The 19638-nt window shown below is 33.5% G+C and overlaps 1 protein-coding gene across 6 annotated transcripts in view; it reads left to right on the top strand.

Moving 5' to 3' along the window:
- Positions 1-19638, top strand: part of SLC25A13 (solute carrier family 25 member 13) — a 153612-nt gene that overhangs the window by 118097 nt on the left and 15877 nt on the right. For 5 of the 6 annotated variants that reach the window (XM_034402107.3, XM_087892760.1, XM_034402106.3 and 2 more), the window contains 2 exons: positions 10102-10242; positions 19092-19230. In XM_034402107.3, coding sequence (XP_034257998.2) covers positions 10102-10242; positions 19092-19230 — 280 coding nt within the window. The remainder of the gene's footprint in view (positions 1-10101; positions 10243-19091; positions 19231-19638) is intronic. The other variant, XR_015734049.1, reaches the window with a different exon arrangement.

Genomic DNA, 19638 nt, shown 5'->3' on the forward strand with positions numbered 1-19638 from the left:
AGTTCATACAACAGTGTCATCTAAATCTGCCATGTTATTTTCATAGCAAGGGTGGGAGACATTTGAGAATTATGTGCCTCCACCTTATATTTGCAACTTCCAATCCTCATTATTGAACCAGTGATAAAACGATGAACAAACAATGATTTGACTATTTCATAAGGACTCACAGGGAGACCTGCTGTGACTATTTTTCTAGATAGTTAATTAATTAACTAATTAATTGAATTGAATTTTTGTAATGTTTGAGTCCTGATATATACGGTTGTTTATAACATTGAATTTAATCTTAAATTTTGTATCCATTTATTTTACTCTAAGTTACATATTTGTATGGATAACTCTGATTTAGAGTTGGTTGATTGGAGTGGCCCATAAGCCTTGTAAATGGTTACATTTTGAGTTATAATATTCTGAGGATTAAAATTCTTTAATACTTGTTGTGGCTTTTGTCCCTTGGAAAGCTTTGTCCTTAACAAAGGGTAGACTGAAAAAATGAACTCTTTAGTTCATTTAACTGATAAGTTACTTTATTTGGTAGGTGCCTTCAATGATGATCAAATACCTTGTTTCCCCGAAAATAAGACCCTGTATTATATTTTTTTGAACCCTAAAATAAGCGCTTGGCCTTATTGGCATGAGCTCAAAAGCCCGATTGGGCTTATTATCAGGGGATATCTTATTTTGAGCAAAATAGGGTAAAAACTTTTTAAAGCCAAGAAAATGAACTAGGGAGAAGTTGTGTGTATGTAAATTAGCATACAATATGTACTAACTTCTTTATAAGAGCCAAGATTATATTCAGTCTGGAATGCTTCTACTTCATATGTAATATTGGCTTAGGTAGTTGGATTTGTCAGAGTTGTAATTTCAGTACCCACAAAGCCTGGAATGTTTTTTTTTTTATTGACTTAATCACTCTTCACAATTGGAAAAAGACACAACATTGAAATCAGCTGATGCTTGTTATGGCAGGGATGAGCTTCGTAGCTTCTGGCACATTTCGCAGGGTCGAAACTGCTCATGTGAGTTGATTTTATCTTCAGTCTAAATTAAAAAATGCTTTATTCACCACAAGTCTAGCAACCTTCTACTTTTTAACAAAAGCAGATATATTATTTTGCAAAGTAGAATATTATAGGCTTTGTCGGTGCCTAGTAATATTGCTTTCTCCAGGTTTAAATTTCATTGATATTATGGCTTAGTTCACATGCATGAGCTTATGGGCACATTTAGCACAGAGCTAATTGAATGATCTAATTAATACTTAATTTGTTTTACTTAATTAGTTTTTACTTGTTAAAACTAATTTATAATTAAATATATTTATTATTAAAACACTCTCCCCCACTTTTGGGGGCAATCGGGCCTTTTAGCTTCATGGGTTTAGAATATTATGTCCGGGTTCTGACCGATGCCCTATAGAAATTTAGGTGTGATTGATCATAGGACGTATTCTTTTGTAATTGACAAACAAAAGATTTGCATCATATCATATACAGATATAAAAAACATAATTTTTTAAAAATTGGAATAAAAGTTCAGCTGTGGTCAGCTATGTGCAACAGGTGTGAAAGTCATAATAAATAATGAATAGAAATAGTGTCATAGATTTAATTCAAGAATCAGACCTTAAAACACAGAAGGTCTGTAAATCATTAAATGTTTCTATTCTTCCCAACAGTCAAAATAGACATGTGTTAAAGGCAGATTCAAATGTTAACATATTCAACAAACCTGCAACTTAAATGCTTTTATAACATCAAACAAATAGGTTTTCCTTTGATTCCTTGGTTTCACCTTTGAAGATGTTATATCTAATAAAATGAAAATTATCGAGCCTTCTATTTTTACAGCATCAAACTGATCAGAGCTTGTAAAAAAGTATTTTTCCTACTTAGATATTCCATTAAAAATTAAACGAAGAAGTCTCCATTTATTTTTCTCAGTAATAATACAATGTAATAATACAATGTTAGTGGAGATTTAAACATTTTGTAATGTTTTGTTAGAATTTGTGTATTATTTAATACAGTTTATTTTTAGTTTAAAATTGGCTTTCCTTTGCATATTTGCCAAGATATGTCTTGCCATTTCTTGTCAAGAAATTCTTAAGTTATGTTACAGTCTTTTTTTGATAATTTAAATTCTTTTCTTTTCAAATGTGCTCCTTAGTATTACAACTCTGTTTTTAAATAACAACATTGCCACGTATCCAACTATTTTGATTTTGTACTTTTTTATCTGTGCAGTAGAAAAGCAAAGTGAAAAGTTTTTCTTTCAGGTACTTATGGTCAAACATGAAGAGAAGATCACAGATGAGATGCAGTTGAGAATAATGGGAATAATATAATAATGGGTGCTGGTACTTATTTTAATGAATTTGGTATGATAATCTATTCTCTATTTCTAAAGTTAGTAATTTCATATCTGTTTCTTGGAAGACATTTCACCAGGAAATCTCAAGGCATTAACTAGAATCAGAAATTGAAAAAGCTGTGTAAATATGTCAAAAGTGATACTTTGGAACATGTAGAAACATGTACAAAGTAGTTATTTTTCATAGTTAAAGTCATCATATGCAATCTTATATGCACTAACATAGAGATATCCAGATTTAGCTACGAAAGCAGCCAAATGAATATGAAAAAAAGTGCCGTTGCTTTAACAGTCAGAAAAGAGTTGCCTCGTGCTTCCATGTGTTCTGTGGCAATTCTTTTAGAGGGTTTGCATCATTTTAGAAATAGCATTTCTGAAAGAAAGCTGTAGCAAACTACTTCTATGTTTTTGAAAAATAAAATTACATGAATGGATCCATGAAGTAACTATTGTGACTTTACAGTTTAATTATTAGAAAATGGAAAAAGATTGTGACATCTTGTCCAAAATACTCATGATATCAGATATTTAAACAAATAAATTAACTCATTTTTCATTTCTTTAAAAAATCTATAGAGCTATTGTCTAAGCTGTTGGTCAGTCGGTCTGTCTCTATCTATCTATCTGTCTGTCTATCTATCTTTATCTATCTCTGTCTATCTCTATCACTATCTATCTTATATCTATCTTTTATATATCTCTGTTCATCTATCCATTTATATCTAATTTAAGTGTAACCTGACTCCCAATGACTTTATCTTCCAAGGAAATCTTTGAAACTATTAATTTATTATCCTATTTACTCATGTACATAGACTCAATCTAGTCAGTTTGCGCCTAGGGAATTCAGCATGATTACAGCTGTTAAATGATATGCATATTTTTATATTTAAATAATTACTGTTCATCTACTTATAGAATGCAATAGAGCTAAAATATTTTTCTTCTAATTTAGAATATATTTTATATATGGTACTCACATAAAAATAAAGTTATATTCCATAAAAATCTAAATTTCAGTGCTTTAGCAGTTTTATCTTTTAGCCCTCTGGTAGCCTCTTAAGATACAGAAAATGGGAAGTTAATAAAAGAACCTCATTTCATTAGGATACTACACTTCATCATATCCCAATGGTTTACAGTGATTTGAAAGTCTTCCTCACTCTGTAGGTATTTTGAGTTGTGGACAACTCTCAACCCAAGAAAATTAGCAAGTTTATGACAATCAGCACAGCAGCACTGAACTAACACTTTCTATTGTGTCCCTAAATGATTGAATGCTGCTCTTTTAGACAAAGGATGAATATACTGGGTTTTTCTCTTGTTTTTCTATCCTGGGGAGTGCAGAGGAAGAATGAAGAAGAAAGACAGACATATGTGTTCAAGGTTATACTGCCATCGAGAGGTGTCTAGTGATATTGTGATTTATTTGTGGTTTTTTAAAATTTAGTTTAGTTAGAATTATCACTGGAAAAAGTACAGAAACTATTTTGCATTTAAACTGTCTTAACCTATCATACAGAATTGGATATTACTCTTGTTTTGTGTAGCCCTTAAATTCTGAAACCGATTCAGTTTTTAACCTCATTTCACATTAAAAGAATAAAAAATCTATTTATTATTTATAAATGTAGAGCAATGTTGTAACATAACATTGTAAATGTTGTGCATAGATTATTGGACCTCTGTGTGTGTGTGTGTGCGTGTGTGCGTGTGTGTGTAGATTGTAGAAGGTTCAAAGTAAATTCTTTTAAAGTAGCATAACAGTTTAAGGTTCTTGCACAATACATTACAGAGCTCCTGTTTGTTAGAATGTTTATAACATTTTTATCCTGCTTTTCTTAAGAAGTATTGTGTGGCATCTTAAGGCTCAATAATTATTAATATTTATATAATTATTAATAACACTATTAAGCAATAATCTGTTGCTGTTTGGTAACATGGACTCATGAGACTAATAAAGAGTTCCGTAGGTAAGCATAAATTTAAATAGCATTCTCTTACACAATTTTTTAACCAAAACTCAAAATATATTACTAAATATTGATGTTTAGAAAGGATATGTAATTATGTGAAATGTTAAAATTAGAATTATAAAAAGAAATTGAAAATAAAATATTGTTTCATGTTTATTTGATGAATAATTGAATATTACATAACATTCCAAATTAATTTGGAATTATTTTCCTTTTAACTTGAAACTTTTTCTACTTTTCAGATATTCCACTTCATTAAATCGGTTGAGTATGAATATGTATATTTGTATCCCAGAGAAATGCATATATATAAGATTTATCTTCAGTTTTAAGAGAACAAAAATTATCCAGTGATTAGGGTTACTAAATTTAGATGCTTTTCCTCCTGACTTCTTGTAAGAACATAGATGGCCATTGCTCGAGGCAGAACATTTATTTATATAGTTCATTTGTTATTTTCATAATGCTCTACAGAAGATGGGGATATCAGTTGTAAAGGTATCTATGGAAGGACTTTCTCCATTATGGAATCACAACTTTGTAAAGTCTTTGTTATGAAGCACCAAGCTGGAGGAAAGTTATTTTACTACCCGTTTTGCCATTTTTATTCTACCTACACTTTCTTATTTTATCTAGACCTAAAGGCGATTTATAAAATTATTTATTTAGTTTTTATAGAATAGAATAGAATAGAATAGAATAGAATAGAATAGAATAGAATAGAATAGAATAGAATAGAATAGAATAGAATAGAATAGAATTCTTTATTGGCCAAGTGTGATTGGACACACAAGGAATTTGTCTTTGGTGCATATGCTCTCAATGTACATAAAAAGACAACATACATTTGTCAAGAATCATAAGGTACAACACTTAATGATAATCATAGGGTACAAATAAGCAATCAGAAAACAATATCAGTATAAATTATAAGGATACAAGCAACCAAGTTACAGTCATACAGTCATAAGTGGGAGGAGATGGGTGATAGGAATGATGAGAAGACTAATAGTAATAGTAATGCAGCCTTAGTGAATAGTTTGACAGTATTGAGGGAATTATTTCTTTAGCAGAGTGATGGTGTTTGGGGAAAAAACTGTTCTTGTGTCTAGTTGCTTGGTGTACAGTGCTCTATAGCATCATTTTGAGGGTAGGAGTTGAAACAATTTATGTCCAGGATGCGAGGGGTCTGTAAATATTTTCACAGCCCTCTTTTTGACTCATGCAGTATACTTTATATATTAAAGTGTTTGTATGGGTCTCTCTCTCTCTCTCTCTCTCTCTCTCTCTCTCTCTCTCTCTCTCTCTCTCTCTCTCTCTCTCTCTTGCAGTATACTTTATATATTAAAGTGTTTGTATGGGTCTTTCTCTCTCTCTCTCTCTCTCTCTGTGTGTGTGTGTGTGTGTGGAAACAATTTTTAGCTAGGGGGCTTTCTTGTTCTTGTCCAAAGAACTGTGTGAGTGCAAAGCGCATAGTATCTAGTGAACACTCCCTTGCTGATTTCTTCACTTTTGTCAGCTTTATGTTGAATTGCATTATGTAGCAGTCTTAAATTTAATAACTTTCTGGTTGCTACAATATGCTTTATTAAATCAAGAATCCCATGTAGGTAGTAAGTTTATGTTCGGTGGCGGAATAGCATAAATTCATTTCTGAGGTAGAAAAAGAGAAAACTCCATCCCAGATCTGCACAGATATTTGACAATTGCAGTGAGATTATTATATGCTCAAAAGTGTGAAGTTCTTATACTATCTACAATAGAGCAAATGGTTGGTGAAGATGATAGAATTTAGAGAGGTGGTTATGTTGACTTCTCTGATTAAAAAAAAGACATCTACATTTAAAGGTGACTGTAAACTATAGATTTTTTTATGAAACAAAAAAATGCATATTTAATGGCTTGTGCCTTAAATAATTAGAAAAAATAGATAATAGGAAAAAATGAACCCTAGTAACCATAGTATACAATATAACTTTATAATTACATTTGTATTTGCTGCAAAGGAAATTAAATAGAAATCCTACTTCTTTTTATCTTTTCTTTCTGCACTTGTCTTTCCTTCTCTTTGTTTTCTTTATTCTGTATTAGTTTTGCTTAATGTTATACTCCTTTAATATCTGTCTGTCTGTCTGTCATATATCTATCTATCTTGTTCCTCTGTTGCCAACTTGGAAACCTCTAGCTATCCACCTGATTACTGTTGTTTAAGATATTAAAGACACAAAGCTGTTATTTAAAAAAAGAAGAACATTTTTATTGGAAGCATTCTTGTTTTAATTATTTCAGTATAGGGATGATACTCACAGTTGCAGCTCATTAAAATTAAATAGAAGGAAATGGCTAATCTCATATCAATTGTGGAGAATACTGGAAAAGGGTGGCCCAGAGTGGACTTTTAGTTACATATTTGGCTGAACATCAGAAACTAATGATTTGGCCTTTAATAACCCCAAGTATTACTGTTGATTTCAAAGACTTTGAAGAATGGAGTATAATCTTTGCCTTGTTAACGTAATCCATCTGTATCAGATTCCCTCCATCTGTCTGAAGAAACATTTTTCTGAGACCATGTCAGCTATTGCAATATTCCCATCATGGTGGCCTCCAGATGTTTTGGACTTCAAATCCCATAATTCTCAATCAGTGGGCCCTTTAACCATTCTGACTGAAAATTATGGGAGTCCAACACATCTGAAGGGTCATTTGAGATAAACTCTGCCTATAAGTACAAAAAGAGATACTGACTGATTTTAAACACTTATAGGTGTTTATTAGAAACTCTGTGCTATTGCGTACTAAGATATGCTCTAGGGGGTTGAGAACAAAGGCATTCAGGGAGAGGACTAGAAGGAAGGTTGCATTGGCTACTGTGGTCTATGATGTCTTCTCAGTTTTTAATTAATTAATTACTTTAATTAATCTGGCTTTTGCCCAGATTAAGCCAAACCAGGTAACAGGTTTCTCTTTCCTCTTACTAGACTAAAAATAATACATTAAATAGTGTAAGAAATACTCATTTCTTCCCATTTAGCATAAAAGACAAAGTTATATTCTTGCTTTGTACAGTCAAAATGGCCCAGGTTCCCAAAGACTAGGGAGGATAAGGCTGAGGGAAAGGTGACCAAGAGAATAAGAATATAGCTCAAGAGTATTTACATGTTCTACCAGAACTACCGTATTTTTCAGAGTATAAAATGCACCTTTTTCTGCCCCTAAAAGGGGGTGAAAGTTTAGGTGCGTCTTATACACCAAATGTAGCCCTGCCCACCCACTGGCCCCCACCCTTTGGCCTGTGCCTCGTAGCAGTTACCTCCTTGCAAGCAAACAGCAAGAAAAAACAGCTCCTTTCAGGCTAATTAGCACAAATTGATTAGATCTGCCTCCTGACTCTCAGCTGATTTGCTCTCAGCTGTTTTGCGCAGGGCTCTGCTGCTTGCTCCAAAGAGATAAATTGCTGGAGCAGATTTCTTTTTCCTTGTGCTAATCAAGCTATGCTGAAAACAAAACTGAAAGTAAAACAGGCTGTTTGCTGCAATGAGGCAAAATTAGGCAGAGGCAGAGGGAGATTTCTTTTTCTTCTTTTTCCTCATCAAAAAAGGTAGGTGCAAACAATGGGAAATTTAGGGCAAAAGAAGAGAGTTCAAGATTTTAAACACAGAAGAAAAAAAGAACAAAGAAAAAGGCAAAAATAAAAATGGGAAGGGAGAAAAAGAAATGAAAGAAAATGTTATACATATTTAGAATTGAAATAGGAATAGTAGTAAGAAATAAATGGGCATGATTGTAAAAATGAAATGAATAATAATTGGAATATTTGTCTTTGTATTTTTGAAATCTAGACAATGATAAGTTTTTATTTTTTTATTTTTTTTAGAAATATAAATAAGTATAAACTGTAACAATTGAAATACCTTTAATGGTATATGGTGGTGAAAGTAAAAAGGATTAGGTTGTAGCTTGGATAACAGCTAGAACATTTTTAAATTTAATTAGGGAAATTGTAATGATTGAAATATTTTTAATTATATATTGTGATGAAAGTAGAAATGATTAAGTTGTGATTTGGATGATTATATGGGCAAAACTATGTGGGTTATTGGGAGAGTTTAAGATGTGAAAATGAGAAACATAAGGGGAAAATTATTTGGTTTATTATTATTGATAAATATAATTAATTGATTTGTAAGAAATTGGATTGCATGGAAATAATTGGAATATTCATGTTCATATTGATTAATATACAAAAAAAGATAATTGATTTATATTAAAATGTTGAATCCGTATTAAACAATTGTAATATTACATAATTAACAAATGTGAGGATGGATATAAAAATAGATGACAATGGGAAGGGTTATAATATAGAATAGAAGGGAAAAATTGAATTTGATTAAGATTAGAAATGAGGATGAAGGGTAATATTGGTTTTTTTAAAAAATAGATGAGGAATAAATATGGCAAAAAGGAAATATAGAAATTGTAAATTTAATTGAAATGACTAAACACTGTTTAAATTTGTGAACCAGCCAAATACTCTGTTCAAAGAAAATACATTGTATGTTTCTATGTGTGTTTGTTTAAAAAATAAAAAAAAACTTTAAAAAAAACCCAAAAAAGGTAGGTGTGTCTTATACGCCGAAAAATACAGTACTTCTATGTATCTATTTTTTTCCAAAAGCTTTCCAATTGCTATACATAGGAATAACTTTATTAATTACATACTTAGTCTACCAAAAGTGTTCTTTTAAGGATTATTTGCAGTTGTTCAAAGTAGCCTTTTTAAGTGACCAAATCATTACCCAATGTTCAAATAGAACTATTAGTTTAGTTTAGTTTAGTTTATTATATTTATATACCGCCCTTCTCCCGAAGGACTCAGGGCGGTGAACAGCCATAATAAAAACAATATACAACAAAAATTTAAAAACTTAATTAAAATAATTCAATCATTGGCCGAATTTAAAACACCCAACTAAAATCATTTTAAAACCCCTATCAAAACCCAATTTAAAATCCTTTATCCCATCAGACCAGCTTGCTGGAATAGTAGGGTCTTCAGAGCACAACGGAAGGCGCGGAGGTCGGGGATACTTCATATGTTCGTTCCATAGGGCCGGAACTTCCTATTAAGGAACTTTTAATTTGTTGGGTTCAGTGTAAGTACTCTTTTGGTTGGAGAAATGAAATAAAATAGAGCTGTCTTTTGCAGAGAGAAATGGTGTTCAAATCTACTAGGAGCAACTGCAAAGTGCCATTTGAGATATATATTTTTTCAGTTCAATAACTTTTAAAAGCAGAGGAAATTAGTTGTTTAAATACATGTGTTCCACTGCACTTTTTGTATAGATGCCAAAATTGAGGAATTGCATGTATGTGTTTGTGTGGGTGGGGGAATCCAGTAATTTGCCTTTTTTTCTCCAGTCCTGTAGTCTTTTGCCACTTAGATTTAAGTTGTCTATGTAGATTTAAATATTTGTTGTTTGCTTTACCTTGTTTTTTCGTTTAGCATATAGAAGCAGTATCTTGCAATCTGTAAAAATAATTGCTTTTAAGGAGTAAATTCCCACATTTAACTTTCAATTCAAACTGCTCGGCACCATTGCCTTTTTTGATTTCAATGTAAAAAACTCATGGAAGCACCACTGAAATGAGCACGATGTCCTGCTCCATTGGCATTTGGGATAATTTATCCTCTCTTTGTGCTGAAGCGGTAACATATTCACAATATTGTTTCTTTTTTTAGGCCGGAGGCTCTCAAGTGATATTCACAAATCCACTAGAAATCGTTAAAATTCGCTTGCAAGTGGCTGGAGAGATCACAACTGGTCCACGTGTTAGTGCCCTTACGGTCTTGCGAGACCTAGGATTTTTTGGCCTTTATAAGGTAAATTCATTTTGACTCTACTTCTGAATTTAACAGCTTGCCTTTTGTAAAATTAGTATATCTCACAGAAACACCTAAAAAAAAAAAATCTTGCTGAAGATAAGGAGAGAATCTCTCTTCTCAATATTAAAAAACAAACTAAGATTATGTCATCAGGCAATGCCAGCTAAGTGCAAGTAAATGGAAGAGAACTTGAAATATGAACTGTTTTTTTCTTCTAGGCTCAAAAATTCTCAGGAATGATGACTCTAGCCATTAAATATGTTCTACTAAAAAAGACTGATATATTTAAAGAAAATATTAAATTGCCCAAAAATATCACACTGTCAGAAAAAATATGCATTATCATATTTTTTCACTTGAATATGTAGTTGGAACATCACACAGGCAACTTCTCCTGTAGATAAATAAGGTATAGGTAGCAATAGCACTTAGACTTACATACCACTTCACAGTGCTTTACAGCCCTTTCTAAGCTGTTTACAGAGTCAGCATATTGCTCCCAATCATCTGGTCCTCATTTTACCAACCTCAGAAGGATCAAAGGCTGAGTCAACCTTCAGCCAGTCACGATTGAACTGGTGGCAGTCAGCAGAATTAGCCTGCAATACTGCATTCCAACTACTGCACCACCATGCCTCAATTTACAACCAATTAATGAGTGATCGTTCAAAATTCTGATGGACCTCCCCAGAAGTACTTACAAGCTGATTTGGAAATTCTGATGCATCCCCCCCTCCCATTATCACATTTTGGACCTTTGGCAACCAGCCAAAGTGTTCCATGGTCAGGTGGCCATGATTTACAACAGTTTTTAGAAATAGGAAAAAATGCCCACTGGGCACAATGAATTTGCCTAGCAACTATGATGTTTGCTTTATGATCACAATATTTGCTTAACAACCACTTCAAAAAGGTCATAAAATCAGGCATGGTCACATGGTGATCAACTTAAGGACGGCATTTATTTTTTATTTATTAAATTTATTTGCTGCCATCTCATTTTGAAGTGATTCTTCAAAATGGCTTACAACAGCAGTTTCTGACTCAGTTACAGTCATAAGTCGAAGACTACCTGTAATCCAGTGGTGAAATCTAAAATTTGTTACTACCGGTTCTGTGGGCGTGGCTTGGTTGGGGGAGTAATGTGACTGGGTGGGCGTGGCCAGTTTTTGTTGTTTTTTTTTACTTTTAAAACCATTTTTTCTACAATCTCTTTGGAGAAGAGGTTGTAAAAAAATGGTTTCAAAGGGCTCTGACGATCCCAGCTGAGTTGCCTGATCGTTGGAGGATTTTTTTCTTTTAAATGTCTCTGCCGAACAGGCAATTCACCTTGGATCGTCAAAGGCTTTTAAAAGAAAAAAAGCCTCTGCCGATCAGGCAACTCAGCTTGGATCGCCAGAGGCATTTAAAAGAAAAAAAGGGGTTTTTTTTCTTTTAAATGCCTGTGACGATCCAAGCTGAGTTGCCTGATCGGCAGACGCTTTTTTTCTTTTAAATGCCTCTTGATGATCCAAGCTGAGCCACGCAATCATCAGAGGCTTTTTTTTTTTTTTTTACTTTTAAAAGCATTTTTTTTTGGCCGAAGAGGTTGTAGAAAAAATGCTTTTAAAAGTAAAAAAAAAAAAAAGCCTCTGATGATTATGCAGCTCAGCTGGGCGTGTGGGGGCAGGGATTTTTGCTACCGGTTTTCCAAACCACCTGCCTCCATCGCTGCCGGATCGAGTGATCCGGTCCGAACCAGGAGCATTTCACCCCTGCTGTAATCCTGAGCATTATTTTACTGGTTTATGATCTAAGAGGAGATATTTGGTAGTCTCAGTATTCTTTAACAGTTATCCTTTTAGTACTAGAATATAAATTTATCTTCTCAAATCCTGTGGCTCTGTTTTATAACATGATTACAAAAAACATGCAGTGCTTTAATGGTATTATCTTATAAGGTTTTAAACAGTTCTATCCTATTACTTCGTTGTAAGCAGTATTTTCTGAAGCTCATTTAACTTCTCTTTCCAGAATGTCTGGCTCTAGTTCAGTCATCAAATCTTTATGTACAATATAACATTGATTTGATTTTGTGATTCTTTTGTGAGGTTCTTCTTTGTACTCCTTCAATCTCTTCTTGTATCTTCCTGTCTAGTAGATCTTTATCTTTTATCTTGCTCAACTTTGTACAAAAGGTTTCCATAATTTTGAAGATTTTTAAAAATTTCTTTATAATTTGTTTGATAATTACACTGAATTTCTGAATTATTTAGAGATAATTCCTTGCTTCTTCTTTAGCGCAACCCTTAGTTGCAGATGGTTTTCTTAATGTTTTGTCTTTTGCTTTTGACCTTTCTTAATTTTCTTTTTTCAAAATATCAACCACACAACCACTTTACTTTCTTTGCAGATTGTTTTTGGTTTGCTTCATCTTTAGTCAGTGCCAGGATTTCTCTTTTTGCTTGCAGGGTATATAGTCAATTTGATTTTAATATGCAGAATTGTTATGGAGAATTTCTTTTACGTTGTTGGGTATTTATATAAAAGTTTTTCCAGGCAATGTTGTGTGAATTTGTTTCCTGCTTGTTTGTTATATTGAGGATAAATTTTGTTGCAAGTATTATTTGACTTCCAACTTTAGCATACCAATTCACTTTCATATTGTTAGTATGATTTTTTTTTTTGATGCTGTATTGACAAACAGTTACTCATTATCATAAAATTGTCCTGCTTCTGCCTCATCTGCATCCATAGCACAGGTTGTTGTATTACTGCAATATTGATTGTCTTGCCTGGGACTTGAAACAAGATTATTCTATTAAATTTTCAGTTGTGTCTAAACACAACTGACATTGATATCTTTTTGTTAATAATGCTGGCTGCTTCACTTCTTTCACAATTTTGTTCTCTACAGTAGTCTTTTTTGGAACTGCTTTGTTAGTTTCCTAGATGCTTTGTGACAGTTTTCCCCTGTGGAAATGGCAGCTGGAAGGCAAATTTTTACAAGTGAAAAGGAAGGAGATGTGCTAAACATCTCAATTCCCAAGGCTATTTAAACCTTAAAGGTGAATCTCTCAGGTCTCTACTTGGGTTATGCCAAAGAGGGATCTATTGGATCTAATCCATTATATCTTGCATCCAATCCACCTATGAAGCTACAGAATTGAAAACTGACCACATTTATGTTATGAGAAAAATCCTAGGAACAATAATGCTAAGCTGAAAAAGCAAAGGAATGTGAAATAAAAAATGTTAGCGAAATGAGAAGGGGATCTTAGAGTATCCTTGTCTTTAGATGAGTTACTAGCTGCTATTTAGACTGTTGACTTTTTTATAATGCATATACAGTGTTGGAGGATATATTATTAAATGAAGTTAAGATGGTGTAGATTTTATCCAATTAGAGTCTGGAGAGGGTTGTCAGTGGTTCACAAATTGTGAACACATTCCATTAACTTTCTAGATTTAATTAGTTGTAATTAATTACTAATTTAGTAGTAGTAGCAGTAACTTACTAATTAAAAACTCTAGATTTCACTGTCTATGACTGATGAGGATAGTGACAATAACTACAAGTTTAATAATATAGAGAGTAAGTATTTGTAGAAGTTCAAGAAATACATAATTTCATTTTATATTTGATTCAGCTTTTATAGAATAGGTATACAAATCATTCCAGTTTACAAAAATGTATTTCAGGAAAATTCATAAAATTTGAAAATCACTTTTGTTTTGTTTAATTACTTTTCTGTTTCTAAACAGATGCAATATTTTACATTACTTTCCAGTTACCAGCATTATTTTAATTCAATTAAATTTTTCGCGGCAATCTTGAAAGAAAAAAATGTTACTGCTTGCAATTGACTTGAAGAATTTGTCGAAAATCTTTTGAGAGTTAGATGTGAAATCAAAACAAGTAATCTGATATGAACTAGGAAGGTACTTCAAAATATATTTATAACGTATATCATTATCTAATGATAAATGAAGTATTTATACAAGATATGCAAGACATCAAATCTTTCTATTGAAACTATATTTAAAAAAATAGACTGCCAAAGTCCGAAATTTCAAAACTGTTCATTTTTCAATTTCAGTTTACAAAAGCAAACATTGTTGTTTAGTCATTCATTGTAAACCTACTTGGCATTGACAGCAAGAACAAATCACCAATTCTTGATTTGTCAATTCCAACTTTTAAACTTTTAACTGGAGCATTTAAAGCAAGATAAGATGACTTGAAGAAAGGAGTGTAAAAAGAGGTTGTCTCACGGCTGAATTGGAAGGGTTAAGTTGCTGGTGAAACCCAAGAAGAATGCTAACGGATCAAGAAATGACATGCTGCCTATTGTTTATTGCTATAGGATCAAAATAACAATTATACATGCCAAATAAATTCTAAACCTGTAAGGTAGGAAAAGAGGGGATGGCGGTAAGTACAGGTGCCAGAAGCATTAAATAACTCTCTCAGACAAGGTGTACCTCTGTTGCCTTGAATTCTGCGAGGTCCCACCAGTCTGGCATTCTTCCCCCTCCACCAGACAATGTGCATTCACTGCAGGAGACTAACTTAAGCCTTCGTCTCCCAGACCTTCTGGCTCCTTATGCAGAGCCCTGACACAGAAGTGCCTTTGTGAATGTAATTACCCTCCTGTTGTAGTAGAAATAATTTATTTAAATCCTTATTTATTTATTTATTTGCAGGTAAGGCTGAAATAAACAGAAATTAGCAAGCTAAAGAACCTGTCCCAGCTGAACTGATTGTCCAAACTTCTGACAGTCCAGGGTGTTTTGTTTTGTTTTTTCCTGCTAGTTATGCATCAAGACACCATCCAAAATTTAAAAAGCTTCTGAGGAATTCTTAGAGAAATGTGAGGGAAAGTGAGGAGCCAGTGATCAGGCAGGAAGAAGAGGCAGGCCTTGAGAAAAATATGTCAAGCCTTGCAGATCTGTGCCCAAGTTGCTAAACTATCTTCAGGTAGATAATCCTGACTCTCTATCAAGAACAGTTGAAGTCGCTTGTTGGTATATTGCATCCAAATGAGTATTAGTAAAGGCTACCATCTGAAAAGGCTTTATTTCAGGAGCACATTTTTAACAGTTTAAAATGAAATCATGATTCAGCTTCATATGATTCATTTGTTAAGCTGATTGATTGATTGATTGATTGATATTAGCAATTTGACGTACTTGGTCCATTCTTTTGTAGGATTCAAGCCTACAATGATCAGTCTCCTAAATCTGGCTCAAACCTAGCATAATGAATGTATGTGTGTACTTTAACTTCTCGGAATCCCTAGGAGAGGACAGAATATAATTGTAATAAAAAGATCACCAACTTAAAATGTTTAAAATGGCTATTTTTTTTGTTTACAGTAATCTTCTTTCGAAGATGGAAATTACATAATTTATAAAGAACTCCTGGTTACATGCTTTCAGACATGCGAAATAAAATATCTATCAGACCTAAATGGTTTATGTATAAACAAAGCAAGATCAAATGATCCACTATATTAACCACAAACTTTGGCTCTATGCCAGTCTCTCTACCATCTCAAGTTTCCTCTCACCCTTCTGTTTTAAACTCTGGGAAAGTATGTTTAAAGGCAGGCCTCATTTACCTTAAGATTAATCAACTGCAACCAGCTAATGACAATTAAGGAAAGCTATGGGAAAGCAATATGAAATATGATAGATAAAATAATTCTTCAAAACATAAAAAAATGGATATCTTCTTCTTCTGATGCAATAATACTCCGAAAGTGCAAGAAAGGATTGAGGAGGCCCTCCCTCTCCCACCAGTCATTTTATTTCACCAACTTGCATAGAACACGCATGAGTCTCTAGAATAGCTGCTCATATGCCTCTTGTTGTAAAAATGAATAGATCTAAGAATGAAACTGGCCGAACTTTATCAACCACTGAAAGTCCTTCAGATTTATAGCGGGGGTAAAAATGCTTAATAAATAAATATATCTTAATCCATGCAGCACATAAAGAAAAATACTGTAACAAGGGTATTTGAAGTTATCTTTAAAATCCAATGAGCATCTTGTCTCCTATTAGAAAACAAGAGCTTTCTTAAGCTGATAATGACATCCCAGAGAATTAAAACAAAAACCTAAGGGTGATGCAGAGTTCAGCTAACTATATTTTTCATTTTAAATTAAAGTACTTAAAACTCTACTTCCAAGAGAGGGAAGTGATGATCTGGATGAGAGCAAAATAAATATTGAAAAGATGTTTTGTTAAGACATGTTCAAGCTGATGAATCCTTGCCAAATAATTTCAGAATTGCATTTTCTGCTGAAAAGATACATCTAAACAATTTAACAGACTAATATGAACTTTCATGGCAAATCCTTAGAATTTATCCTTTGCTAAAAGTGAACTCATTTTCCCCATGTGAATTCTTTCTACTCAAACTACTGGTGTCCACAAAAATGGAAAAGTATCAGTAGGCTTACGGAAGCTTCCAGATTTACTTGCAGACCCTGATCACCCTGGTCACCTCGCAATTAAATTATTTCAATGCATTCTACATAAGCCTAGTCTTGAAAACTATCCAGAAGGTGGTACATGAGCAGTAAAGAGTGCTTCTCAGTGTGTCTATTTATCACTGCTGCTATAGGGAGTTGCATTGACAGCTACTCAACTTCTGAGTGAAATTCAAGGTGCTGGTCAGTGCTTATAAAGCTTTTCATGACATAGAGCAGTGATGGCTAACCTTTTTGCCATCGTGTGCCAGGAGGGGGAGGAGGTTCGCGCGCATGCATGCCCACACCCATAATTCTATGTGCCCCACCCTGCACATGCGTGCATGACCTCCCTCCCCGCTCCTGGCACGTGATGGCCCAGTAGGCCCGTTTTTCTTTTTCACCTGGCTCTGGGTCCTCTCTATGTGTCAGGAGAAGAAACCAGGAACTTCCAATGTCTATTTCTTCTACTCTGCTCTCAAGTAAAACCTTATCCTTCCTTATACATCTACAGTAGTTTTAAGAAGTAGGGTTGAGGATTAGTGAATTTACATAAACTATTCAACTCCTTTTTGGTCACCCCTTTTCTTGCAGCAAAGCAAGTTATGTCTATAAGTTCAATATGGAAAAGATAGAGTGGAACTGAATGAGACTCGGAAGTGGGTGGTTCTACCAATTAGAGTCAGAATGTGATTGACTATATACTTTATTTAGCTGCACAAACCAATACAGTTGGTGTGTGAGATTCCCTGTTATTGATATAGGCAAATTATGTGTATTGAGTTTTTTCTTTTTTTAGGGTTAAGTTAAGGGTAAATGTGTCTGGCAAGCACTGGTAAAGAAGCAGGGAGGACACAACAGCAACCTTAAAATAATAGCTATGAATGGGAGGCATGACATAAGGAAAGGTAGAGTTATAAGAAGAAGAAGAACAAAGGTAATAGACAATTTCTTAGACAAAATTGTACCACATCCAAAGTCATGGACATTCAGCTACTATTTATTCATTTATCCAACCATCTGGAACTATCCAAACTCTAGGTGGCTTATAATATTTAGATAATAAAAACAGAATATGAATTCAGAATAAATTTAATTAAAATCACTAGAGATAAACAACTAAAATTATGCAATTATGAAAAATTGTGTTGTATTAATCCCCCAAAGGTCCTCTGAAAGCACCTTGTTTTTAACTGCTTCCTGTAGGCCATGAAAAAGGGGACCTATTATGTTCCCTGCCCTGAAGATGCTGTTATTTAATGTGCATTTGTTCTGTAATAAGAAATAAAACAACTATATTTGTGATTTAATCATGGTTCAGAGGTTCATGGATTTGGTATGCATTGTTGAGATGTGAGACAGTAATCTAGGAGAAGCTATGCTTGTCCATTATTCCATACTACATCCCCATTGATCAGAAAACTGATGGAGGTGAAATTGTTTTAAGAGAGATTGGACAATCACTTTTTTGAAATGGTATAGGATCTCCTGCTTAAGCAAGGCTTGGACTAGAAGACTTCCAAGGTCCCTTCCAATTATTCTATTCTATTCTATTCTATTCTATTCTATTCTATTCTATTCTATTCTATTCTATTCTATTCTATTCCATTCCATTCCATTCCATTCCATTCCATTCCATTTCTTATCTGGAAATCTTTATCCTCTGCATTATGTTATGTCTGTATCTAGGCTAGACAAGATTTAATTTTCAAAGAATCTAATGAATTCCTGAATAGGGTGAAATAGTAGCTAAAGCAAGTGATTCTGTTGAATTCTTAGTCCTGTGAAATGATGAAGGGATAATTAACACAATCATTCTTGATTCACCTGAACCTGACCAATTAAGATTGGTTGTTAAAAATGTACTGGGTGAGTTCATAGAATGAAGAATTCATTATGTCATAAAATAGTGGTCCTTGAGGAAACAGTGCGGTCATTCCTGTAAAAAAAAAAACCACAACAACCCTCAATCTAAATCGGAAAATTTGTAATGGTCTCCCTGAAGTGGGAGAGATAATTAATAGAGTAATGGCAGTTCAGATGTATGCATTCTTTAAACTACAGCTAATCCAGTGGCATTTCTTTCTGAATTTCAGAATGACTCGGATAAAATGTATCTTGGTTACTCTCATACTTGACTTTTCATGGGATAGGAACAAAAGAAATATGATTTTGCTACTCTTGCTGAATCCTTTAGTGGCTTTCTCACATCTTCTTCAATCTTTGAATTGTGTAATCTGTTATCTGAGTCCCTCCTTAATGGCTTCCCCATATCTTTCCCAAGGTTAGCTCTAAAAACCTTTCCACCCTGATCCTCTCTTATATTTTTATCTGTTCATATTACAGATTTTTTTTTTTATCTTCTATATTTGTTTGTTCATTTCCTAGGGAGCCAAAGCCTGTTTCCTTCGCGACATTCCCTTTTCTGCTATTTACTTCCCTTGTTACGCTCACACAAAGTCTGCTTTTGCAAATGAAGATGGACAGGTGGCTCCTGGTTATTTGCTTCTGGCAGGAGCAATAGCTGGTAAGTGTTTTTATTGCGTTAAAAAGGCTGTTTTTAAAGCACATTCCAAATTGCAGCTCTGCAGTACTGGAAAAGGTGTTAAGTTGGGACTAGAGAGATCTGGATTCAAGACATTCTCAAGGAGATATTGAGTGACACTGGGGCAGTGATTCTACTATAACTCTTACCTATTGAGCAGGATGGTGGTTGCCGGAAAATATTGGAGGGAGTGCTGTATACTTCTTGAACTGCTAAAAAGGCCATATAAATATACTGAAAAATAAAGCATATGAATAAATTATAATAATAAAATTCATTGATTTCATGTTTATCTACATAGATTGCCCCTCTACTTACATGATTGAGGTTATATTATATTACATTCATTTATTCTCTCTGCATATTAATAATCACACTGTAAAAAGTAGC

This window comes from Pantherophis guttatus, chromosome 4 (genome assembly GCF_059756535.1).
Source record: "Pantherophis guttatus breed Tessera chromosome 4, ASM5975653v1, whole genome shotgun sequence".
Taxonomy (NCBI): Eukaryota; Metazoa; Chordata; class Lepidosauria; order Squamata; family Colubridae; genus Pantherophis; species Pantherophis guttatus.